At 40.8% G+C, this 27,028-nt stretch overlaps 1 protein-coding gene across 10 annotated transcripts in view; it reads right to left on the reverse strand.

Annotated features, from left to right (window-relative positions):
- pleca (plectin a) overlaps positions 1-26,819 on the reverse strand; it is a 155,130-nt gene extending 128,311 nt beyond the window's left edge. For 7 of the 10 annotated variants that reach the window (XM_079570837.1, XM_079570836.1, XM_079570834.1 and 4 more), the window contains exons 1-2: positions 26,781-26,819; positions 17,726-17,942 (exon numbers count right to left, since the gene is read on the reverse strand). In XM_079570837.1, the coding sequence (XP_079426963.1) occupies positions 17,726-17,942; positions 26,781-26,804 (241 nt within the window). In that variant the 5' untranslated portion in view covers positions 26,805-26,819. Of the gene's footprint in view, positions 1-7,778; positions 7,927-17,725; positions 17,943-23,678; positions 23,969-26,780 lie in introns of those variants that run through there. The other 3 variants (XM_079570826.1, XM_079570824.1, XM_079570831.1) reach the window with 2 other exon arrangements.
- Between the last annotated feature and the right edge of the window lie 209 nt (positions 26,820-27,028).

A 27,028-nucleotide genomic window follows, 5' to 3' on the forward strand; every position in this document is an offset into this window, starting at 1 on the left:
CTCAAATATATGTCTTTTTTATCGTTGTGGGGGTAACATTAAAAGGTTAAAGAGAGAGAGAATTTTTTTTTAAATGATGTGTTTTACTCCCCCTAAATGTTCCAGCCATGTCCTCATGTGTAGAATGAACCCAGACCTGTTCACCACAACTGCCTCTAACATCCTGAACTGTCACTCAAAAAGTTGTTAGTTCAGTCCAAAGTGCCGTCATGCACGAGCTTGATATTGAACCTGCAGTTACGCGTATGACCTGAGGTGGCAGTAGTGAGTATAAAATGACCAACTTACATCTAGTCTCTTTAAAGAATCCAGTCCTACCAAATAGTAGGAATGACTGCACAGAAAAATACCCTTTCTTCCATCCTTCAGCTGATCCTTGTAAGAATCCAGGGCCTGCCAGAGCAATTATAAGACAATTCTAAGATTTTCGCAATCAACCAACTAATTAATAATGACATTTAGAGAAACAGCACCACATTGGACTTAGTACTTTTGTAGGCTTTAGTTCACACACAGAGTGAATGTAAATACTGCTCAGAGTCTATTTTTGAGGATGAGGTCGAGTTGCATGAACCTGATCTAAGGCGTGACAGGAGCGAGCAGCGCTTTCTCTGAACCTCAACGATGAACCTGCGAAGTGAAGTTTGTTTTGGCGTGTTTAAAAAGAGGGAGTGCGCAGATGCGAAGATAAATCTATATGACAGGACGGGATTGTTCAGTCCATTAAACAAACACAAGGATTTGCTAACAGTCAATAAGCAGCCGATGCATGTGCAGTTTTAACAGTGAAGAAGGTCTAAGGCAGATCTCATAAAGTGTTTGCATTTTAATACAGTTGTTCCTCTTTTCTCTATTATTCATATTGTTTTAGCCAATGTATGATAGTACATGTAAAACAAAATTGGTTTGCATTAAAGAAAAAGATGAGCAGCAAAATTATTTCCAAAATTCAAACCACCCAATGTGATGTGAGTTTTTTAAGCGAGGAATTTCTCTCTAAACCCTTGTTTTGAATGACACCCAGTGGACGTTAAATGGACTGCATTGTTCAAGCCTTTGCCTGGTTCACACCTGGTGCACAGTGGATGTGAAGGCAGCGGAGACGAGGCAAGATTTACACTTAATGTCTCCAAAGATAATCAGAAATAATAACCAAATGGAATCGTATCTAACAAATTAATCTAATAGTAAGTAAGAAAGCTGCAGGTGGCAACTCCAGAGTGACCACTTTACAGGCCGTAGCTTCATGTGAAAGATAAGATAAGATAAGATAAGATAAGATAAGATAAGATAAGATAAGATAAGATAAGATAAGAAAGACTTTATTCATCTCACAATAGAAAGATTCACTTGTAGACTGTAGACGGAAGTCCCTCACAAATATAAAATGAAGTGTGACTCGTTATCAGTCTGACTTGAGGGGACGAGGGCTGGGAACCTTAAAGGAACAGGCCACCGTTTTTCCATACTAAGATATGTTCTTACCTGAGCTTAGACGAGTGGACGTGTACCTGTCTGGTCTTTGCTACAGGAATACATTGGGAGAGGCCAAATGCTAACAGCATATTTGGTCGTTTTGCTTGACAGCACAAAGACCAGACAGGTGAACATCAACTCGTCTAAGCTCAGGTAAGAACATATCTCAGTATGGAAAAAGGGTGGCCTGTTCCTTTAAACGATACCGGTATTGACAGCAGGTACCTTACAAAAAAAAAAACATAGTTTGGATGCTGTTGGTCCAGGGACAGCATTAAAGGGACTATACAGAGTTTAAAAATGTTAAAAGTAAGTATTTTCCTCCCCCTAATTGTTTCAACAATGTCCTAAGGTGTGGAATGAAGCCAGACCTGTTCACCACAACTGCCTCTAAAATCCTGCACTGTCACTCAAAAAGTTGTTCCTTCGGGTCCGAAGTGCCGTCATGCACGAGCTTAATATAGAAGCTGCAGCTACACATATGACCTGAGGTGGCAGTAGTGAGTATAAAATGGCTAAGTTGCATCTAGCCCCTTTAAAGGAAGGACTTGGTTGTATCAGTTCAAATAAATATTTTTTTCTAAATATTTGCCCCATTTTTCCGAAAGATTTCCCCACAATTTTCCTTATTTTTGTCCCACTTTTTTTTTTACCCAATTTTTCTTACTAAATTTGTTTCTTATTTTTGCCACAATTTCCCCCATTTTTTGCCAAATGATTTCTTCTCCCCATTTTTTTTGACGAATTTCCCCCCCAATTTTTCCCTTATTTTCACCAATATTTTATCACTAATATTTTCTCCAAATTTTTTCCCCCAGTTTAGCCCCAATTTCCCCAAAATGTTTTTGCTAATTTTTTTGCCCAAATTTCTCGCAATTTTCCTCCATTTTTGTCCAAATTATTCCCCATTTGTTGCACATTTCTTAACATTGGAGATGAACCGGATATTGTAAATGTGCAGATCTTCTAAACTTTATTGTTCTGTTTGCTGATTCTAGATGACAAATATTTAAGCGTAGGCATTGGACACAGCTTCGTTCAGGCATCGGTATCGAAAAACCAAGTATCATTAAAGCACTGGTATTGTTAGGTAAAGTTGAATTGAATTGAAGGAATGAAGAACCCGTGACCTGACATAACCCCAGACACTCCCTCGGTATGTGTCAGCAGTATTTAAAGCCTGCTGCATGTTTTTACTGTAATAGATGTGTCCAGTCACTTTTATAACTCGGTCTGAATTTAACCACACTTCATCAGCCCCAGAGGAAACGCTCCGTCACCTGCTCCAGTAACTAACTCAGGTCGGACCGAAATAACCTGCTGTTTACACACACGCACTCGCTAATTAAACCTTATTCATGTTTCCTGTGAAGAAGACTAGCCCCTAATCCACGGTAAAATCCACAAAAGATCGAGTTTCTTTACTGCCAGTGCGATGCGGGCAACAGCTGCAGCACAAGCTGGGAAAAATATAACACTGAAGATTAAAAAATATCTTATAATAATCCTGCACTTGCTAAAGAAAAAAGCTTTTAATTTCTGTTCACAAATGCACTCACATCGGGAGGATACCATCTTTTTGCACTGACAGCTGAGTCACAAGTATGAAAACTGAACAGGAAGTGTGATGATGGCAGAGACGGAGCACAGAGTCACAGTGGGAGTAACAGGATCGAAATCAAGTATCAATTTGAGTGTATTTTGACAAACAATGGCTGCACCGATCACACATGAGGCGACTGAGGGTCAGTAGATGAGCCCAGATGATATATATAGTATTACACCTTTTTGTGAGGGAGTGAGTTTGTCAAAGCTGTGAAATAAAACCAGAGTTACCAAAAAGTATGAGCACATCTCCCCCATTCTTGCGTCGTTGCACTGGCTTCCTGTTAATTTTAGGATTGATTTTAAGATTTTATTGTTTGTTTTTAAAGCTTTGAATGGTCTGGCCCCTCAGTACATCAAGGACCTCATCCACATTTACACACCGTTGCGCGCTCTGAGATCCGAAGGCCAGCTCCAGCTTGTGGTGCCTAGGACGAGCTGTAAGACTAGAGGGGACAGAGCGTTCTCCGTTGTCGGCCCTAAGCTGTGGAACGCTCTGCCCCTTCACGTCCGAACGGCCCCCACCGTGGAGTGTTTTAAATCCCGTCTTAAAACCCACTTTTATTCTCTGGCTTTTAACACCATGTGAGTTGTGTGGTCCTTTGTGTCTCTTATTTGTGTGGTTTTATCTATTTTGGAATTTTAGAATTTTAAAATTTTAAAGTTTTGAAATTTAGAATTTTTTTTATTTTTTATTTTTTTATTGTTTTATTGTTTTAATGTTTTTAATTGTTTTATTCTTATTGTTTTTGTTTTCTTGTGCAGCACTCTTGTTTATGAAATGTGCTATAGAAATAAAGTTGGATTGGATTGGATCCTGCTATCCTGACCAGCCAGACCACACAGTTTTCCTATTCTTTACAAAAATGTGTAGCATTGTCGCCACGAGTTTTGATCGGTATGATTGATGTGTGAATTGAACCAATCAGAGAAACACATGGTCATGTGAAACTAACGATGGAGGCAGTTTACCCAAATACAAAGACATGAAAAACCCAAATAAATATCACACAGAAAACTGAGAAACTGTGCCATATTCTGCCAAATCAATAGGCGAACCATTGAACTCTGAATTACAGAAGTTATAATGGTTAGAAAGAGTCTTCTGTTATTGGAGCAATAACACAATTATTGGAGACAATGATTTGCTGTGAGCCAGGTCCTTGGCCAGGCTATAACAAAGCAGCTCCCAAAGAGAAGCTTTTTGGGGGTGCAAGGTTACAATCAAAAGGAAGAGGAGGAATTGTGGTGCATTACAGCATAGTGAGTGACCTAAAACTCATGCTGGCTTTGGTAGATACTCTCTGCAAACAGTGGAAAGTAGTGTATCAGCCTGCATAATATGTTACAAGTGCTTATTAGTAAATTTGATCCATGTAAAATGACCGTACCCTTCCAACTCTCCATAAAATAGACATACACAATGCTACTACCACCATCCTATAATGTACACTATGGGCCCGATCTTCCGCCTGGTGCAACAACAGCGTTAGCAAAGAATGTGACATCTTGCGAGCAAACAGCGCACCAGTGCTTGCGTGGCCAGGGCGCGGGGGGCGTGGCTTAGAAAGAATGGGTCGACTGAGGTGTGACTGTGACACCTTTTCTCTCCTCATCTGTACACTAACATCGCACGTGCACTCTTAGAACAAACTGCAAACTTTATTTCACTGTGAGTTAAAGCAGTACTAAGTAACTCTTGCCCCTAGAGGCCACAAGCGCAACTGCAGGTGTCGTAGGAAGTTACGATTGTTTAACTTATTGTCTTGGAGAGTGGGGGGAGAGGGATATTGTACATCCAATTATACAATGGAAATTTTTTTTTTCACTCAAACTTGGCTGTAAATACTGTTTAAAGTGACGTTAGCCCGCAGCTAGCTTTGCCCGTTAGCCTGTTAGCTTCTTCTTCGTGATTCCATTAGTGTGTATTGGTGGCTTCGGTCCGGTGGCAGTCAAGTTGCAAACATGGTTTTCTGGCCAGAGACACCGGGGGAGATGAAAGACCCTCCAATAATCCCATAAACACTTGTATTACCCATAGACTGTAGAAAAAATGTAGTCTTATGCTCACTCCTCCCCGTTTACCAGAATGACCACGGCCGTGGGGGAATTGATGGCGTTTACAGACTCCCCCTCCCCAGCTCTGACGAAGCATGTTCCTAAAAAGGACATACGGGCGGGATTTTCACCGTAGACTCGGCCCTTGCGTGACGTGTAGCTCGCGCTGCTCCAATGCTAACAGTCCGACCCTCATTAAGTACGAGATTTCAAAAATTCATATTACGAAAACCAGCCTGGTTTCATATATTGTGATTAACCCAGCGTTATCTCAGGAGGAATATCTAGCCTAGTCTAGTGTTGAAACAATTGAAACCAGGCTTTAAAGTAGTTTTTAACGTGTCTAAAGTCCAATGCTTTTCAATGGGGGCCTAGCGGCGATATGGAGGTACTACAGCAACGGCGGAGCAATGGCGGCCCCACGTTTGTGGTCAAAAAGCAGGGCAGCCAGCGGCCATTGGTATTACCCCCACAGGGACTACGAAAAGGATTTATTAAGGTAAACACGTCACTTAGTACTGCTTTAAACATTGGCCGTGTCCCGAGAGAGAGAGAACACACCGCTGGCTCTGGTCTTGAGGAGTGCCACGTGGGGCTCTACACACCGCAGAAACGTGATCAAAACACCAGCACGTGCACCCCTCACATCCCCCGTCAAACACCACCCTCGCTCTGTGGAGAACATTGGTGTGTATGAGGAAAGAGCTTGAGGGGGGACCACTTTTGTGCATAACATCATCATTGGCCATGGGTGTCGGTCCAGCCCAAGTACAGCCCCCGTTCAACCCACGTACTGCAGTATGGAGAGGAAGATTACGCAGAGCGCACCTCTTAACCGCGAAGGTCTAGTCTAAACCCTTAGAAACATAAGATCGGACCCTATATGTTGCGAAACCTAAAGAGGAGTCCGAACACTGCCTCTTTGACTGTGATACTGATAAGTGGGCAGAGCGAGTCCAGCTGTTTGTGCCCCCTCCAGATGTGACTGTAACCAGCTGCTCCATTCACAAAACCGCAATGTGGCGAGACTGGACAGAAAGTTAGTTTGTGTGTTGAGTAAACCGGGCTGTGGCATCGGTCGGATTGTGATTGAAGATCAAATAAACAAACTGGCTGCGGCTCAAAGGCCGGTCAAGCTTCACGTGTCAAACTGTGAACTGATGTTGGCGGCAAATCAATCAGAGCAGCAGAGTCAGACATAAACAAGTCAATGATTGTTAAGAAGCACCAGTGTCCTTTTCGGGACAGGGTTTAGCTGTGGTGGCACTCAGAGGCCCAGGTCGTTTCTAAGGTGGTTCTTAATGTGAAAAAGAGCCACTGCATAAGAATGATGACTGCGGTTGTTTGATGTGAAACCTTCAAACAATGATAAGAGATTAATCAACGACAAGTGACGACGTGATGAGGTAATCCCATCACTGCAGCAGTTCTGACCTTACTATGACCTTACTCTGACTAGACAATTTCTTATTCAGCTTAACCTTAGCTGCATCAAAGTGACTCGGGGAAATGATGAGGGAATAAAAACAGATCAATATGGAAACCGTTTCTGCTCCACAACAACCTCCCCTTCAAACTCCCGTTCACAAAAAGACATTTTTCCTGCAACAAAAACATAATAAGCTTGATTTTTCCCACTGCTCAACAGGTGCACAGAGAAAAGGTTTTCACACGTGCATGAATGAGGCTAAATTCAGGTCAGAGAGGGGGAAAAAGGGGGAATATGTTTTTTATTATGTTATATGTGTTTTCCCTGTTACAATAAGGATATTATGTATTAATAAAACCTTTCAGCGTGGTATATGTTCCATTAAAGTGTTTTTTCACCAATTGGTGTCATATAATATGTGAACAAAAATACTAAATCAGGACAAAAACAAGGGAAAAACTGAACTAAATTAACTAAATTTGCAACTTTGCTCTTAACTTTTGTTTGAGGCATGGTAGCATGAATGATATGTGATATATTGTGGAGGAGGAGAAGAAGAAGAAGAAGAAGAAGAAGAAGAAGAAGAAGAAGAAGAAGAAGAAGAAGAAGAAGAAGGACGAGAGGAAGAAGAAGAAAAAGGATGAGAAGAAGAAAAAGGATGAGAAGAAGAAGATGAAGAAGAAGGAGAAAGAGGGACGAGAGGAAGAAAAAGGACAAGGAGAAGAAGAAGAAAATGGACGAGGAGAAGAAGAAAAAGGACAAGGAGAAGAAGAAGAAAAAGGATGAGGAGAAGAAGAAGAAGAAAAAGGACAAGAAGAAGAATTCAAAAGCTGTGTAACTCTGACGTGAAACCATGTTCGCAGGAACACGCCCACCTCTCATTCAAAACTGTCACATGTGCGAGAAATGCGTCCAGTAGCCATGGATTGTGGCTGCACTTCCTGACTAGACAATCCATCATTGCATTATCAACACAAAAGTCAAACCCAAATATAGACATGGCATTACAGTGTTAATTATACATGGCAGTGAGGAGAACTTTCAAGTTGACAGAAATGCAAAATACAATTAAATAAAACTTGCAAAACCTAGAAACAACCTTTTTCTAAACCAATAAGGAAGCAATTGACAACACTCACTGGCCCATGCTTTTCACAACCCGCCCCCTCCCATTCAAACACCTGTCAGTGACCACATCAGCATGCCCTACCTTTATATCTCTCCCGGACGTTCTCGTAGGCCTGCACATAGTCCTGCTCCTCTTGAAGCCTATGTCCCGGGTCCAGCAGGGGCATGGAGACGGGCTGACTCATAATGTTGCAAATTTATTTTTAACAACTTTATCTGCAGACTTCTCTGATAACAACGCCCCTGTAGCTGCACTCCTGCAAAAGCTTCTGCTGCTGCTGCTGCCCTGTACGAGCCGGTGCCCACGTTCTGAGTCCCACTATTCCCATGTAAAGCAGTATATTTGAGTCCTGTCCTGTCCCGTACCACTCCCCTCGTGCGCTTGAGAAATACCCCAACACATGCCGGGACCCTCCCCCTTAAAGGCACAGAGGCGAAACCCAACAGCACCCATCTCAAAACTCCACCCCGGGACAGTGGGTAGTAGATGGTAGACACTCAAAGCAAAAAAAAAAAAACACATGAGGTTATTTGGGAAACTGGGGCAGAAGCAGCAGCGTCAAGACTTGGATTCCCCCTTTTTTTAAAACACAGCCTCGGGACATTTAAATGGGGCAGCTGACGTCATATTCCCAAAACTGTATGATGTCACACAGTTAAGTTTTAATGCAAGACAACCACACCTCCTCCTCCTCAGCAAAACAACTCTTACTTCACAAGCAAAGGATTTAAGAAGTGAAAAGAAATCTGATCTACATGTGCTAGCAGTCAATATGATATGATCAAAACAACCAAAACAGAGGAGCAGGAAATAACTAAGAAACCTCAGCTACTGAGATGGTAAATAATGTCAAAGTCACTAGAAGAGCTCAATGATCAAAGGCATTACTGACTGACATTTCTACTACAAAAGTGTAATCTTCCATCAGCCACACCACTCTAATCAGGATAAAATGAAAGAACTGAATAATTAGTAGAAATGGCAGCATATTTATTACATAAGAAGTAATAATTACAAGTATAATGTAATATAAAAATAGGATATTAGCAGATAACAATATAGAGAATGGGATTGATTGTTATGGCACATTTGTAAAACAACATACAAAGAAGAAAGAGCTGTGGAACACCCACCTAAACCAAGTGCATTTTCTCCAGTTCAGCTATACCCAAATCTACAAAACTCATCTTAACGGATCACTTTCCTCGTGTTGTCGTCACTTTTTTAAAGAAACTTTTTCTGTAGCATTTTTGTCACTTTTTCATCGCCTTTTTTGTCACGTTTTTGATGCGCTTTTGTTGCATTTTCATCCTCATTTTTGTTGCTCTTTTGTGGCTTTTTTGTTTGTTTGTTTTTTCTTTTTCAGTGCTTTTTTGTCACTTTATTGTCACTTTTTTTGTCACTTTTTTGTCAAGTTTCTATCGTTCTTTTGTTGCATTTTCATCCTTATTTTTGTATAACTTTTGTGGCTTTTTCGTCACTTTTCTGTTGCTCTTTCTTTGCTTTTTTGTTGCATTTTTGTCACTTTATTGTCAATTTTTCACTGCTTTTTTAGTCACGTTTTTGTCGCACTTCTGTTGCATTTTCATCCTCATCACATTTTTAGCGCTTTATTGTCATTTTTTGTCATTTTTTCCATCACATTTCTATTGCTCTTTCTTGACTTTTTTGTTGCATTTTCGTCACATTTTTGTCACTTATTCAGCGCTTTGTTTGTCACGTTTCTCTTGTTCTTTTAGTTGTGTTTTCATCCTCGTTTTTGCCTCATTTTTTTTGTCGCTATTTTGACACTTTTTTCAAAATGCTTTTAGATTTGGGTAAAGCCAAACTGAGGAGAATGTGCTCAGTTAACAGACTATAGAAACAGACTATTGATATGGATTTGTTTCAGCCGTTGCAAAAGCCTATTGCGGTGCCACATATTCCCAATCCAATCACCGCGGCAACGGGAAAAACCACACTTAACGCACAGTAAAGCTTTTGTTCACAGTCAGCGCCGGGACCAAAGTAAATAAACTTTCATTCAGAAAAACACGCCGCAGCGGCCGAGGAGCGACAATGGAGAGAGAGGAAGCCAGGAAAAACAGTGGCTGTGTTTGGACCATAAAACGAGGAGGAGTTTTAAATTATAGAGTTACATCTTCAGGCAAAAAAAAAAAAACATGGAAAAGGACGAGAAATCTTCCTGAAAATGTCCTTCTTTCGAGTCAAAAGATGTTTCCTCTCACTGTGGGCTGTGGGTTGGCTCATATGGGTTAGAAGTCATGATCAGATTGTAAAATGGAAGGCGATCAGGAATGGTATAGTGGAGTAAATAGTGTGATGAGGAGCCAAGAGGAAATCTCAGGCTACAGTGAAGCTTGACTCCCATTGACTCACTGCCCAAATATGTCAGAGTCGACCGGGACGGGCACATGATTCTGGATTAGTATGAGGTTCTCCCTCATAATAAGGCCTGGTTAGTTGTTAGTCAATGTACGATTCAAACTTTAAAGGTGAATGATGGAACTTTTTATGTAAAGAAGGCTTTTTATTAGTGCATATTTGACCTGTTTGGGTATTTTCCTCCCACAACTTCATAGGCCTCACAAAATCGGTCACAAATTTGTATCAGATCATATTTTACAAATTTTATGTTGCAGTCTTTTGCTTATAATTCAGAACCATAAGAGACTTAAAGGGGCTAGATGCAAGTGTGCCATTTTATACACATTACTGCCACCTCGGGTCAAATGTGTAACTGCAGCTTCTATATTAAGCTCGTGCATGACGACACTTCGGATCCGAATTAACACCTTTTTGAGTGACATTGCAGGATTTTAGAGGCAGTTGTGGTGAACAGGTCTGGGCTCATTCTATACATTAGGACATGGCTGGGACATGTAGGGTAGGAAAATACATAATTTTAGCATTTTTAGACTCCGTATAGTCCCTTTAAAGTGCATATGACACATTAGAGACACTTTTTGCTAAAAACAATTATATTGAAGATTTGTACCCAGCTTTCTTTAGATTTGTTATGGTTTCACTTCCTTATTGGACACTGACAGGAAGTGACATAGATGAAGGCAAACAGTTTTAAACTGTTGCCGTGCCAACCATGTGAAGTCAATGGGAAATGAGTCAAACTGCTCTGGAACTTTACCTTTATCTATGTCACTTCCTGTCAGCTGTATAAAAATTCAAATAAAAATATTTTTTCTGACCAACATTTCCTCATAAAAATTGCTGCTTCACTGAAATAAAATAATAATGCAACTGATGTCACACTGTATGCACTTTAACGACATAAACGTTTTTTTGGAATCTGATGATTTTTGTCTTTCAAGCAAGCTCCTTCAGAAGAACCTATACTAAACAGGAATGTCCTGAATAAATCCCCCCATGCCCCTCATACAGCGCCCCTGCTGTCACAGTTCAACACATTTTACAGTTTAGAAGCTTCAAACACAGGATAATAGACAAGACATTTTCTTCAAAATTTGCCAAAAATATCATCCATATCGGTGTCGCCCAATCAAAATCCTCAAAAATTGGCATCGGCCTTAGAAAAACCCATATCTGTCGACCTCTAGTGACCCAGCGGCTTTACTTTCCATCACAGAAGCCTCTTTGATGCTACAAGATCAATTGTTTTTAGTATTCCTGTAATGTTGTCGCTGCTGACCGACCCTCTCAGTCAGAGAACCGCATTGTCCATGAAACAAACATGTGACTTATTTGAGACATTTTGAACAGAAAGAATGAGTGGCTCCAGAAACAACATTAAAGAACTTCATAAAGATGTCAGTGAAATTGCTGTGCTCCTCGATAGAGATAAATGCAGAGGATTACATGAAAAAGACGCTCATCCTTTGACTGTTTCCCTTTAGCCTAAATACACACACTCACAATCACAATCTGCTGAACGCATATTGTTATTGCACCATTCACACTTATAAATACTCAACAACAACAATAAAAAAAACTAAACAAAGTATTTAACACCAGAGATTCCAACTTGTGTTTCTCAACCAAAGATTTCCAAACTCGCGCCGGGCTCCAGAGGGCTGTGGGTTCCTATAAAATCATCACTGGAGCCTGTAATTATGTTTGTCACAACTGAAATGTGACAAAAACACAAAGCCTCACCATCGCTCAGTTAAAGTGTGTAGCGTTTCTCAACCATTGGGTCAGACTAAATGGCTCATCAGTCAGGTTTTGTTTGTTTAGAAGGGGTTTTATGCTTTTTGCAGGTATCTCAAATACATCTTTATCTCTATCTTACACTTTGCTGGTTAGAAATATTGATGTAAAACAACTAAAACAAAATATCCAGTAGCTTCACTTCCTGATTTTCAAGCAATCTTACTGTAAGCTCCTCCCACACCACCCCTCCTCTTGCTGTCCTTCGCTGCTCAGCTGTTTTAATAAAAAGGGGAAAAGCCCGTGCCGCTCGTGTGTAGGTCTGTGTACCGTTCATTTTTTTCAATACCGGTACTTTAGCAATACGTGGTTTTCGATACTGATACATGAACAATACTTTTTCGAGACCAATACAAAAATATAACAATAATGCGTCTCCAATTTCAAGAAACGTGCGGGAAAATGGGGAGAAGTTGAGGCAATAAAGGAAAAAAAAAATGGTGGGAAAAGAAATTTGGGAAAAAAATAGGATAAAAATTGGGAATAAATTGGGTGGAAATGAGGGGAAATGGGAAAATTTGTAACAACATTAGTAATAAATAATGAGCAGGGGAAAAAATTGGGAAAACGAGGAACACTGGGGGCAAATGCATTAGTAAAGTGGGGGCAACAAAAAAAGAAAATAGGGCAAAATTGATGAATAAAATATAAAAAAGCCCACATTTATTTGAATTGAAACAATTACAATCACTTCCTTTAATCCTTTAATGCCGTCCCTGGAACAATAGCATCAAAACTGGATCTAAAGATTTTTTTTTGGTACCTGCTTTTGATGCTTTAATTTTTTCAATACCGGTAGTACCTAAACTTTTTTTTCCATACCACACAGGTATCATTTAATGGGACCCAGCCCTATTCGTGCGGTTCTATTGAAGATATGGCGAGTGTTTCGACTTCTCGATAAAAGGATTAAACTTAGGAGGAGATCGAGAGGTGAGGAAAGTATTTCCTGGATCTGTAAGACCTCAGGAGGAGCTGTTTGGGAAAAGGAAAGAGCCTTTTGGGAGTGGACACCGTGAAACACAACTCAAAGTATGTTATTGATGAGAAAACAACATTGTAAAAAAGCAAAAAGATGTAGAAAGTTGATTTTGCATAATACCCTCCTTTAATGCTTCTGGATGTGTTACTTTGTCCACTGAAAAGAATCTGTAGGAAATTGCAACACTTGGTCTTCAGAAAACATGTAAAAATAGCCAAAAAATAATGGATAATTGAACAATCATAATGGCTTAGTTAGAGCTATTCATTTTGCGTTATACTTCCTAGTTTGTGAATAAAAGCCCTGTCCAGTGTTGTCTTATGTCAGTCCAGTTCAGTCTGGCTCTCGTCTGTTGTTTCATTGCCCAACTCTCCTCCCACATATCACCACAGTCCACTGCTCCACCGGCCTCCGCTAATTTATGTCTGAGCTAAAAAAAAAAAAAAGCAACAAACTAAACTCGACGAGGGACATGTGTCCAGCTCACTCTTCATTGACTGGCTTCATTTACGTTTTCACTGAGGAGGCAGACTTGCATAAGGTTTTGCTTTTGTGGCGGATATAAAAGACAAACAGTGTGGGAGAACTCGTCCCACAACGATCCATCACTGTAATTACAACACTTGGGCCAAAAGAGATTAAAACAGCGACAAAGAGAAGTCGAGCAGGTCATGGTTGTCAAATCCTGCCCCAAAAGTCCAAAAGACAATAGAAAGAAAAGGGGAATTTAGTGGATCTGGTTACATTTTACTCACACAATGTTCCTCATTGTGGTTCTGATTAATGTAAGTGCTTGAGTCAATGGAGTCAATAGTCAATGAACAATGAAGACTGAGGAGTGGTCTCATTCAGAAATATTTTTTGGCTTAACACACTGTCCTCTAGTGTCCAACCTGGGAACTGCTGCATCGATTAATGGTTCTTAACCTCTTATCCAATAGTGTCCAATAGCAACAAAAATGAGCCGAGAAAGAGGATGAAAACACAACAAAAGAGCGATGAAAACGTGACGACAAAGTGACAAAAACGCATCAAAAGAGCAACAGAAAAGTGACTAACGCAATGAAAAAGTGGCAAAAAATGAGACAAATATCCAACAAAAAAGCCCCAAAAGAGCAACAGAAAAGTGACGAAAAAGCAACAAAAATGCAATGAAAGGAAATGTCAAAAAAGGTTGTGACAACACGGCAACTTCAGATCAGTTTTGTAGGTCTTAGCTTTCAAATGAGGTGTTGCACTTTTAAGAGGTTAAGAGGTGAAACTATCCTGCCCCTTTGCAAACTACTCTGGGTAAATATCCACCTGTAAAATGACAAAGAAAGGAAACTTAAAGGGACTATACAGAGTTAAAAAATGTTCAAATGAAGTATTTTCCTCCCTGTACATGTTCCAGCCATGTCCTAATGTGTAGAATGAGCCACAACTGCCTCTAAAATCCTGCACTGTCACTCAAAAAGTTGCATCTAGCCCCTTTAATAAGTGGAAAGTCAAGCTGTTCTCATGGAATTTAAATTAAAATTGGCAAAATGAGAGCAATGTAAAAATAAATCCATCTTTCTGAGTATTTCATCATCATGTTTTATCATATTTATCTGTCATTTGGCACATTTGTCCTCCTTTTGGCTCCGTCGTTGGGACAGACCCTGCCTTCTGCAAAGGTAAGTGCGGGTCATGACACAAATTCCAAGCAAAGCAGATGTTGAAATGCAAAGGGACGTATACTGTCTGTGATCTGCAGCCTATTTAAATATGCACAACATGATCTCTTTGCATTGATCTGTGTCCAAACAGCTCAGGGACTTACGGCGCCCTTTGTTCCCATGTTTCTTGGAGAGTGAACGAGTTTCCATCGCCAGCTCACTCACTCACAAGGCAGTTTAGTTTGTTCCAGGATCAGTGAGGACACGGCCACGACAACAGTCACATATCAAATAATGGGTCCTTAAGGCAACGCTTAGTGACACTGGGATGTAATACAGTTATGCCCATGTATTGCATGTCTCCAGTGGTTTCATTTCCCCCATCACAGATACTGTAGGGCGGCGTCTTTAACCTCTTAGCCCCCGCCTTAACCGTGTGCACTTTCTCCAGGTCAGCTTTACCCAAATCCATAAGTAATCATAAATAATCACAGCCTACAGGCCAGTGTAACACCTCATTTGAAAGCTAAGGCACTGACATTTTTTCGTCACATTTTTGTCACTTTTTCCTCAACTTTTTGTCACCTATTTTGATGCATTTTCATCCTTGTTTTTGTCACTTTTTCAACCCTTTTCTGTTGCTCTTTTTTTGGCTCTTTGTTGTTCGTCCCACATTTTTGTCACTTTTTCATAATTTTTTCATCGTTTTTTTGTCCCTTTTTTGTCCATTTTTCGTCAGTTTTTAAGCGTTTTTCGTCACATTTTTGCCACTTCATTGCCTTTTTGTTGCACTTTCATCCTTGTTTTCGTACCTATTCTGTTGCTCTTTTTTGGCTTTTTGTTGGTGCTTTTCGTCCCACATTTTTGTCTCTTTTTCATCGTTTTTCATCACTTTTTTGTCACATTTTTTTCACTGTTTTGTTACATTTTTGTCCCTTTTCGTCACTTTTTCATTGCCTTTTTGTTGCACTTTAATCGCTTTTTCATCTCACTTTTGTTGCTATATTTGACACTTATTTCAAGCAGCTTTTAGATTTGGGTAAAGCCAAACTGGAGACAATGTGCTCGGTTCAGGTGGGGGTTAAGAGGTTAAGTCGATAAACTGTAATGAGTCGCTTTGCCAAATCAATAAAGTCACATGTTAAAGTAATCAGGACTCAGTCCTGTCAATCGTGTTTATCCTGAACCATCTTCTGGGATCTGTCTACAACTCGAAACCAATTGCTCCTATCATTAGATGCAGCCCTCGATTTTGCAATAAATGGACTAAGGGCAGCCGTCCAACTCCAGTTTCCTTTGTTACAACAGCCCAGAGCACAGGCTGTATTTCATACGGCATTTCCACTCACTCGTGTCGCCCGCACTGTGTCGGGACAAGCCCACTTTGGTGTAATACAATACCCCTTACTGTCCACAGACACAGACACGGTTTTTGCCGCCGTTTGCATGATCTGTTATTTGCAAATACAGCAAAACATCAGGCCACCGCAGGACCGCGCCCTAAATAATCAATATTAGAGGCATTACGGTCCGGGAAGAAGGGACAAAATGCAAGTCAATGAGTGAGGAGTTTGTCCATTTAGCAGGTTTGGAAAATGAGTATTGGCTGAGCAATATTCCACTGGCTTCAACAGTTCCTTTAGATAAAAACTGTGTTACATGAGATGCCAAAAAATGCATAGACATGCGTGAAGCTTTTTCTTTACTAAGTAACTCATGCCCCTAGAGGCCATAAGTGCCATTGCAGGTGTCGTAGCATGTTGTGGTTTTTTACTCATTAATTGTCCGTGAGAGTAAATACTAGCCTGACAGAAAAGACAAAGGGAGAGAGGGATATTGTTCATCCAATTACACTTTTTTTTTTTCACTTAAACTTGGCTATAAATACTGTTTAAGTGGCGCTAGCCCACAGTTAGCTTTGCCCGTTAGCTTGTTCTTCGTGATTCCATTAGTGTGAATTGGTTGCACTGACCCGGAGGCAGCGAAGTTGCAATTGTGGTTTTCTCGCCAGAGACACCAGGGTGAGATGAAAGACCCCAATCATCCCATCAACACTTGTATTACCCCCAGAGGGACGACAAAAAGGATTTATTAAGGTAATCAAGTTACTTAGTTCTGTTTTAAGGAAATAGGGAAAAAAAGTAAAAGTAGAGATATCAACTTGAAACTTCTGCTGTAGATTACTGATTACTGGCAAGTTTCCTGTAATTTTATGGTTTTCATATAAAAATATGACATTTTCGCCTAAATCTCTTAATCTTAATAATGGTATTGTATTATTTTGTTTATATATTAGTTCCTAAGATTATTTCAGAGGGGATTTTGGATATCTTGTTTAGTTTTTTTAATAAGCTTATCATAAGTTAAAAAAAATCCGTAAAAAAATAAATCTAATTTCACTTTCACTTTTCTTTAGTTCAAAGCTCCATAAGTCAGGCAAAGAATTAGTCATTGAAAACCTTCAAAATATTGTTAAGTCTAAGACCGCACAGTTTGGAGTCTGTAGGAGTTACTGAACAGGTGAGGTCGTTGCATGAGTGGAACGAAAACCTCATTTTGAGAAAAGCGTCTCTGACGTTTTTTAATGTGTGTTCACTCGCGAGTACATTTCTCCAGTCTCTCGTACGAGTTTCTCCCAGAAAGGAAATAACCATATTTGGATTATAGTGTCATCTCCTCGACCCCTCGCAGGACACACGGATATAAAATATTTGAATGAAAGCGCGAGGGAAATACAACTTTGCAAAGCGATGTTGTAGCTACTTCTGACATATCTCCGCCTCGTCAACATGTCATAAAATAAGCAACGAGGGTAAGTTTCGTCTTTGTTAAATTATAGAAAAAAATCTCATTTTCACCTGCCGTGTCTCGCCTTAAAAATAAAACACACTGTAAATCTAGGGCTGTACGACATGAGAAAAAACTACGGTCTGGATTTGTTGTGGAGAATTGTTTTTACTCACTGCAGACACATTTTCTCACCAGGACAACGACCCATCTACTATTACTAATACTGCAATAACAATATTATCGCAATACTTTACTAAACCGTTCCGTTTCATGCAGACTTTTTTGAGAGGAGCTAAGGACTTACTGCCGTGTAACAAAACACTGTGTTATATTCATTCACAGAAGCAACACTTAAATGACCAGTTGAAGGAAAAACTGATTTGTAGATTAAGTGTATCTGCTCTCGTGAATCCCCTCATCACCGCTCTTACCTGCGATGCGAATGACTGCTCTCTCGGCCGGGTCCAGGACGTCCCCCGAGGCAGACTTGGAGCGTTTGATGCGATGGTGTTTCTGCAGGTTCCAGGGCAGAGTGTCTCCGCGGGACGAGGGCAGGGAGCTGATGGAGCACAGCTCAGAGGTGCTCTCCTCTGAAGACGCCCGGACTAAAGGCCTCCTCCGGCTGGACTGTTTCAGCTCATCCATGGCCTGGGGAAAAAAACAACACAAATATGAAAGCGGGAAAATCTGTTATTACCCCCGCCTTAACACAGTGCATTTTATCCAGTTCAGCTTTACCCAAATCTAAAAGCTTCTCGACTGGAGTTTACAGCCTCATTTGAAGCATTTTCGTCATGCTTTCCTTGTTTTTTTTGTGTGTCATGTTTGTGTCGTTTTGCTTTTTTGCCGTGTTTCCGTCTCATTTTTTATCACTTTTGGTTGTGTTTTTGTTGCTTTTAATTGTGTTATTGTTTCTTTTCCGGCACGTTTTTGTTGCTCTTTTGTGGCTTTCTTTGTGGCTCCTTTTTAGCTTTTTTATCACTTTTTAATCGTGTTTTTGTCGCTAGTTTATTGTGCTTTAGTCGCTCTATTGTTGCCGTTTTTTGTCTCTTTTTTGTTGTATTTGTTCGTCTCTGTTTGGACGATTTGTTCAAGAAGCTTTTAAATTTGGGTAAAGCCGAACTGGAGAAAATGTGCTTGGTTAATTAAGAGGTTAATGATCTTAATGGAGACAATTCTTTATATTTAGCAACTCATTGAAAATTGGATGATTCGGATTGAGTAATTGTGTTTTTCTGTTGTTTCCATTGTTATATGTTGTGTTTTGTTTTGTCTTTCCTAGTTTTTGCCTGTTAGTTGCGTCAGTCATAAAGTTAAATTGGATGGATGCGAAAGTCGAGGTCGGCATTTCAGTATTTTACAACACCAGCTATCGGTCGATCTAATACTAATAAAGTCCAACATCTCCGGAACCGAGCTCAGTCAGAGCTTTAAAATGAGCCCTTCCAACACCGAAAGGTTTGTACACCTCAGATCATATTTAATATATTTCACATTGCAGACTTTTCTTTTTAACTTCATAACTATAAGAGATATAGAGACTTTTAGTATTGGAATCTTGTGTCTTTCTAATTATCTCCCTCGGGAAAGTACCTACTAAACAGGAATATCCTGAAAAAATCACCCCTTTGCCCCTCATGCAGCGCCCCCTGCTGTCACAGCTCAACACTGACACATTTCACAGCTTAGAGGCACAAAACACAGGATTATAGACATTTGGAATATATCAGCATTGGCCAATAAAAATCCCCCACACTCGGCATTGGTGGGTCAACATCTATGCGAAAGTATAGAGAAATAACATTTATATGGCCATTTGACACATAAGGCTCATAAGAAAACTAGCTTAGGTGATGCCATAACTATTTCAATCTATATTCTATTTAGGCTATCTATTAATCCAGGCATAAACACAATCTTAGTTTACTGAAAGTTGGCTGTACTTTACATTAAAGGTACTATACAAAGTTTAAAAATGTAAAAACTAAGTATGTTCCTCCCCTTACATGTTCCAACAATGTCCTAATGTGTAGAATGAGCTCAGACATGTTCACCACAACTGCCTCTAAAATCCTGCACTGTCACCCAAAAAGGTGTTACTTCGGGTCCCAAGTGCCCATGCACGAGCTTAATATAGAAGCTGAGGTGGCAGTAGTGAGCATAAAATGATCAACTTGCATCTAGTCTCTTTAAAGGGGGGCATTTATCAAGCATTTGCTCATGTACATAATGAGTAGCAAGTGCTAAAGTGGATCAGCTGCAGAGTCATTTGCACGTTTGAGTCACGCAGCATCCTCTCACTTATCAGATTTGGGGTCCTATTACTATAATACAAGACATTTCAAATGGTAAATTGGGTGCAACACAAAGAACAATAAGCTATTTTTCCAGCTTAAACTCGCTATTTAGCACCTGACTTGATTAATGACCCCCTAACAGTGTATGTTTAAGTGTAGTGCATGGGACAACTCTGAAACACTACAATGCCTGTAATATACTATTTGTCTTGATGTGCTGACTCACTGCTATAAAGCGTGTGAGGATGGTTACGTTCCAGACAGCACAACGTCAGGACGCAGAGCTGCTGTTTCTGCTGAGTCACAAACTCTCCCTCTCTCGCTTTGATCCAGATGAAACCGTCTCGTCTCATCCTCTCTGCGCCGCACACGACAACACACAACCCACGGCCACCAGCTGCGTGACTTTCAACATTTTATCTGATCTCGACGGGGTGCAGTAACCTAAAGTAGAGTCAAGAAAGTGAGTAAGATGAATCTGTGAGAATGTGCTCCTGCGGATGCTCCAAACATTAGCACTTGCGACATGTAAAATATTCATTAGCTTTTAAAATAGCCCTGAACATAGCAGAGAGAGAGACCCCAGGACCCAGGGAGGTTTTCAGCATGATCATGTATACAACACATGAGAGGCAACAGAGAGGGAAGGCTTTGAACGGCTCCTGACCAAGACGACCACAAGACCTTAACTCTATAATAAGCACTTTAGGTATATAGGCTTCACTACAGAGCCTGCAGATACACATTATGTACAGTAAGAGGCAACTATCAGAGGTGGGTAGTACTCAGTTACATTTACTCAACATGTACTTGAGTAACGTTTTGAAGAAATTGTACTTCATATAGTAGTTTGACCATATGGTACTTTTTACTTCTACTTGAGCAAAATTATAATGAAGCATCCATGCTCTTACTTATAGGGACTATACGGGGTTTAAACATTGTAAAATTCTCTATTTTCCTCCCCCTACATGTTCCAGCCATAACCTGGCTAACGCCATGCTGCTGTGTGCCCTCGAATCATTTCGAACTGCACTGAAGCCTGGGGACCATGGCCGAAATTTCGCGTGGATTTGGGAACCAATCACAGAACGACGAGGGACGATATACGGAAGCTTGTAGTTTATTTACGGATAAAAAAAAAAAAAAAGTTTATTTACGGATCAAACATGACAGCAGCAGACACGATGGTATTTTCGATCGAGCTTTAGGCCGTGTTCTAAATAGTTTAGCTCGAAAGTTTACAGCGGGTACGTCATACGTAATCGGATACGATGATACGATTGGCTGTGCTACGTGCAGACGCATGATAGACATTCGTAGCGCCACGTAAACCACACCTCTCCTACGAGAAAATGAATTGGTGGTCCCCAGACTAAATATCACTTGTGATTTTAGTCTGGCGTTAGCCAGGCTATTCCAGCCGTGTCCTAATGTGTAGAATGACTAGAAGCAAAACATCCTCAACTTTACCTAAACCCAGTCCAGTCGATGATTTAACCTTTTCTACGATGGATACTCCCTGGATGAATAAATAGATGAAGTTTGTCTCATGCACCTTGTACTTCATTTTCGGCCATTTTCTGGGAATTTTCTTTGTAATCACAATTTCCAAAGGATTTTAGTTTAGTTTGATTAGTTAGATTCGTATGATTTTAGTTTTGTTTAGTTTTGTTTCACACAATTTATGGCGTCATTGAAAATAAATCAGACTTTTATACTCAAACAGTTAACCGGTACTCACAGTACTCACAGTGCTCACAGTACTCAAGTAACATTTTCTCCAAGTGCTTTTTTTTACTTTTACTTAATTGTTTTGGTCACTACTGCTTACTTGTGCGTAACGTTACCCACCTCTGACAACTATAGATGATTAGGCAATTTATCATTTACAAGTTTGTGCCAAAATTCTTCATTGGAACCAAAAGTAGGCTATCATCAACAAGAAACGAAATAAAGTTACACATGTAAAACTTATTGCACTTTTCTTATGGTTTGCAAAACTACTGCTTGACTACGATGATCATTGCGTGTTGTTTTGCCATTATAACTATAACTGTGGTTAACACATACATAATAAGGAAATTACAGTCACGAATGCCTGATGATACTGATACAATTTTGTTAGGATAATACTTCTTTTTTCCAATAGCAGAAGTACTACTGCATTGTTATATAGGCTACTGCTGTTTGGGACCCCACTTCCCTAACAAACACAATACAACTTCCACTAAAGGTACTTCAAATTTGAAATCAATGACAGCATATCGGATTATCTGCCTCTGATGTGAACACATTTCTGTTTTCATGTTTTGGCCCAAATGTTGATACACTAGCACAGTCTGTTTGTGCTTATGGGCCCCTGTGACTGGACTGCTGAAGTCCAAATGTGGAAACAAGTAGTTTATTTCCACATGCTTCTGTCCATTCAGAGTGTCCCTTGTTCTTGTGGCTCGAGTCCAAATGTGAGTGAAAGAGTCTAAAGTTTCCAGGCAACAGCGAGGAGCGTTATTGAGCGCGCTCCAAAGAGTTAGACACAGAGTTAGGCGTGAGTTGTACAAATGGACTGACGGGGCGAGACACAAATGTTACAGCTGATGTTTAATTGACTGAATCTCGAATCTGTCAAATCTAAAGAGTCTATTTATCTGGTTTATTGCTGATGTGGCTCTCAGTATAGAAAATGATACACTTTTGCCTTCTTCTACTTCATTTCCACTTTGTCACTGAAAGAATAGATTATTTTCTTTGTTAAATGTTCTATATAAAATAGCCAACAAGGTACAAGGACCCCTGGGGGTACTTGAGCACTTGGTAGGGGGTACTTGGAATGTCCTCAGATTAAAGGAATAGGCCACCTTTTTTCCATACTGAGATGTGTTCTTACCTGAGCTTAGACGAGTTCATTTGTACCTGTCTGGTCTTCACCCGTGCCCTCAGTCACGTAAACACAGCACAGACGGCGTTAGCATTAACCTCTCCTCCTCTCCTCTATAGCTCCAAATGAGGTGAAGATAGAAGCTACCAAGCTCTTCCACGTTTTCCCTATTTAAATATGGTTAAGTGAAGTGTTACACGATAAAGTATAGCTACACAAAATTAAACAATGTGGATTTTCTAAGCGGATAAAGAGAGGAACTATGTTGTAAGGCGTAATAATACCAGTATGTAAAAACAGTGGCCTATTTCTTTAAACAAAGAACGTGAGTAGATGGGGGTAGGGGCCAAACGCTAACAACATCTTTGGTCTTTTTGCGTGACTGAGCACACACACAAAAACCAGACAGGTACGCATCAACTCGTCTAAGCTCGGGTAAGAACATATCTCAGTATGGAAAGACGGCGGCCTTTTTGGTAGTCATTGCATATGTATAAGATACTTCTATTTACTATGTAGTTGTTTGCACATTTCCTGTCTATCCTGCAAACCCTGAGTGTTTCTGAAGTGAATTTCTCCATTGTGAGATCAATAAAGGCTTATCTTACCTTGTTAAAACTTAGACAGGATAAATTGAGTGTAAATTGGAGCCTCAAGGGGTACATGGGACAAAAAAGGTCGGGAGCCACTGATCTAGTGGGTACTTTCACAATACACTGACTTTAGCTAAAATGAAAGGCAGTATGTGGTCAATGTGACTGACAAGGACCAGGACCATCACCTTCAGCTGCCAAATAGGACATGTCTAAACTAATCTGTTGATCATTTCCATCATAAACTGAAGACACGTTAGAAATCTCACTCTAAAGTTACATAAAAGTTGGATTATGACTCATTCAGATGACAGTCCAGGCTGGTTTAGGACAGCGCTACTCTATCCACCTCTGATCTTAAATCACAGAAGCTCAGATACAGGGATAAACCTGACGCCCCAACACACACACATGTGCTCGTGCCCTTGCTCTGCTGCATGACCACACCTGAGACCCGACCGTCCCAACACCTGACCGCGTCCACCTGCTGTAACCCCCCTCCAAAGACGCCTCAAAGAATCACATCACACCCACGCCCCACAGACAGGCTCCTCGCGCCTATTTTTAGCTTTGATGCGACAAATCTCCACATTTCTGTTGTTGTTTTTTTACTCACGCTCAAAATATCCATGATGCTCCGCGCGCCAGGTAAACAAATCAGCGAGGAAAAAAAAAAAAAAACCTCTGGAGTTATTGTCGCAACAGCGCAGCGTGATTCCGTCGTTCGAGTGTTGAGATCCGGCGTCTTTCTCCAGTCTGCAGCAAAAGTCCCGCGCCTGCGTCCTTGTACAGACTCTGTGGAGAAATGTGGCCGGACGGAGCGCTCCCTCAGCCCGCTGCAGCCCGCATGTTCCCGGGGAGGACCGCTCTCTGCAGCTCGCCTCAGGATCAGGAGGATGGAGAGAGTAGGTGTGTGTGTGTGGGGGGGGGGGGGGGGGGGAGAGACTATGCGCGGGTCGCTGCGCAAGTGGAAACTGATCTCAGGACGGTTTTGCGGCTAATTGGAGTCGTGTCAGCTATCGCGATACTATTTGAGACCATTTCTTGAAACGATTTACATTAGAAAACGCGTAATCATTCACTCATGAGTCGTACGGGGTCTTGTAGTTTGCGCCTCCGGGATGTTGTCGCTACAGGGCTGATTCTGCTGAGCGCAGCGTTACAGGCGCAGGGAAACAGATGGGCTGCTCTCATGAATTACTGTAATATTGCATCGATCCGGTCTGTAATGCAGATGCTTGGACTGCAGAGGCTACTGGAGGCTGCCATATCTGCGAACTGTCCTGTCACACCTTGGCACGCGCAAGTCATACAAGGGCGCACTGATTAAGATTAAGACTGATTGAGTAATAGTAGGCCTATAGTCAGATTTGCACAATGATAGTAATGAGCAGAGGCAGTGGTGCAGTTGGTAGAGCGGGTCGTCTCTTGATCGGAAGGTCAGGGGTTCAAATCCCAGCTCCTGAAGGTGCCCACTGTCAGTGTTGTCCTTGGGCAAGACACTTCCCCCACCTTGCCTCCAGTGTCTGCGTACATTGGTGTATGAATGAGAGTGTGGGTGACTGGTTCCTTGGTGTAAAGCGCTTTGGGCCTAATGAAAACATGTACAATAGGTCAGGGTGAATGAGAGTGTGTTTGAGAGTGCGAGAGGGGGACAACGGAGGGAAATCAGAACATGGCTACAATCCGACATGGTGTGTTTACATGCATGAGTCCGAACATGCACTGTCCCAACCAAATAAACAATAAACAAACCATTTATTTTTTGAAGTAGGTTGCTTCTTGGAGTAGTTTTCCCACACAGGAGTACTTTCTGCTTCTTCTACTTGAGTAATAGTATTCTGAAGTAACTCTTAGCAACTCATACCTTCAGACATATTCACATTCACACATTCACTCACTTTCATTTTTTTCCTGAAAATGCATAGTTGTACATTTCTATAGAAAGGAATCAGATTCAGAAGACTTTATTTCTCCCCGAGGAGCAATTCATTTGCAGCTTCCCAGCCAAACAGTCAGAACAGATGGAATAAAAATAATAAATAGAAGTTAATTAAGCTTTTAACACGTTTCAGTATTCTATCTTAAGGATGTGGCCTTTAATTATTTTTATCAAGTTATCTTATGTCTTGTCTGTCCTATCACATAATTACTAAAACATAGACTCACGTGTTGTTTTTTACCAAGCCCTTTGTGACTTGGATTATTTCTAGTACTGACTTGAGTAAATACCTGTCACTGCTTTTTAGTTCAACTTAAAGGCACACTGCGTAACATTTTGGATTCTACTGTTGCAAGTACAAAACATGCTCATAAATCAATCAATCAAATTTCATTTATAAAGCGCTTTTCATACCGAAAGGTATCACAAAGTGCTTTACAGATTACAACATTTAAAACAATACGTCTGGCACACCCTCCCATATATATATTTTATATTTTAGGACTAAATAAATAGATTAGTCAGTTAAAGCTAAGCTAAAAATGTGGGTCTTGAGCTGCTCTTTAAAACTTGAACGTTCTCTGCAGCCCTGAGCTCCTCCTCAGGTCGTTCCAGAGGCGAGGGCCGTAATATTGGAAAGACGCCTCACCATGAGTCTTTTTGTTGACTTTAGGAATAACTTGGAGACCCCTGTACCAGCTAGGCACAGAAAATCCTTTTTTTTGCAGTGGGTAATCAATGGATTTGGCTGATGAGAAATGACAAATTTGGCTGCCTTTAGTCACATCTCCATGGAAACGAGCCAGGGACGTCCCGCTCCCAGTAAAGTTACGGTCAAGTGTGAGCAGTTAACACACATTTGTTTCTTCCCTGTTTTAGATCATTTTCAAAGCTAAAAACATTTGTAATGAAAATAAATTATCAAATGTTGTGCAGAATAGCTTTAAGTAAATGTATTTTAAAGTATAAATGGGTAAATATTTTTGCCACTCTACCCATCACTAATTAGTCGCTAAAATACTTGCATGCTTTCAAATTTGGCTACACTCAATGTCGTCATCTCACCCTTTATTCTGTCAGCAGCCCTGCAGAACCTCCTCCATCTCAGATAAATAATTGATGAATATAAACGTTGTGGTGCATCATTTTAGGGGTTGTAAAACGTATGAGGCATCGAGAGCCGGATCATTGTCTAAATGATAGTCTGGAAGTTTTCCTCTGGTCACACATCACTATGTTCGCAAACCTGACAGCTGTTGTGAGAATGAAAAGCGTCAGAATCACAAACAAAAGACAAGCCGACCATCCCATTTGTCACAAGATAAAGCATTAGAAACCAACAAACTGCACTAAGCACTTTACAAGCTTGACAAGATTTGAAAAGTCCTCCTCCCTGGTGTATAAAACCTGCTCCATCAACTACCTCCCAGCTTTTGACTGATCATGTAATAAACTTTTCGGTCGTGACCACCGTCTCGTGAAGAGCTCCGGCACAGAGCTAAATGAAACCTCGTCACTCTGAGCTTTGCATAATCAGTGTAGTGTGAGTTATGGCCCTATTACACTCCTGTCTGAATGAATGAACACAAACAAACCACTGTTAGCCCATTAGGAACAGCGTATTTAAACTGTGCCAGTACCGCTGTTCGCATGTGTTCAATGATCTGTTTTGAAGATGTACTAATATTTTCCGTCCCATGGCATTACACTGTTGATGACATGGAGTGAAAGAGGCAGGAAACAGGCCTTTAGCTGCTGTAATGTAATGTTCCTCACCTTGGGTTCAGTCACAGTTTCCATGACGGTTTTTGGGGATTTCTTCTTCCGTTTCCGCGTCGTTGTCGCCGCTGGCTCCTGTCCCAGAGCCACCGCCTCCTTCTCCACCACATCCTCAACATGGACACTGGGACAAGCTTTATCTTTGGCTTTTTTCTTCTTCTATAAAGGAAACATGTGTTTGTGAGTGAGACCTATGCCTGGTGGTGGTAATGTTTCGAGGCACTGTTCTACACTGCCTGACAAGA

Source organism: Gobius niger (genome assembly GCF_951799975.1).
Source record: "Gobius niger genome assembly, chromosome: 14".
Classification (NCBI taxonomy): domain Eukaryota; kingdom Metazoa; phylum Chordata; class Actinopteri; order Gobiiformes; family Gobiidae; genus Gobius; species Gobius niger.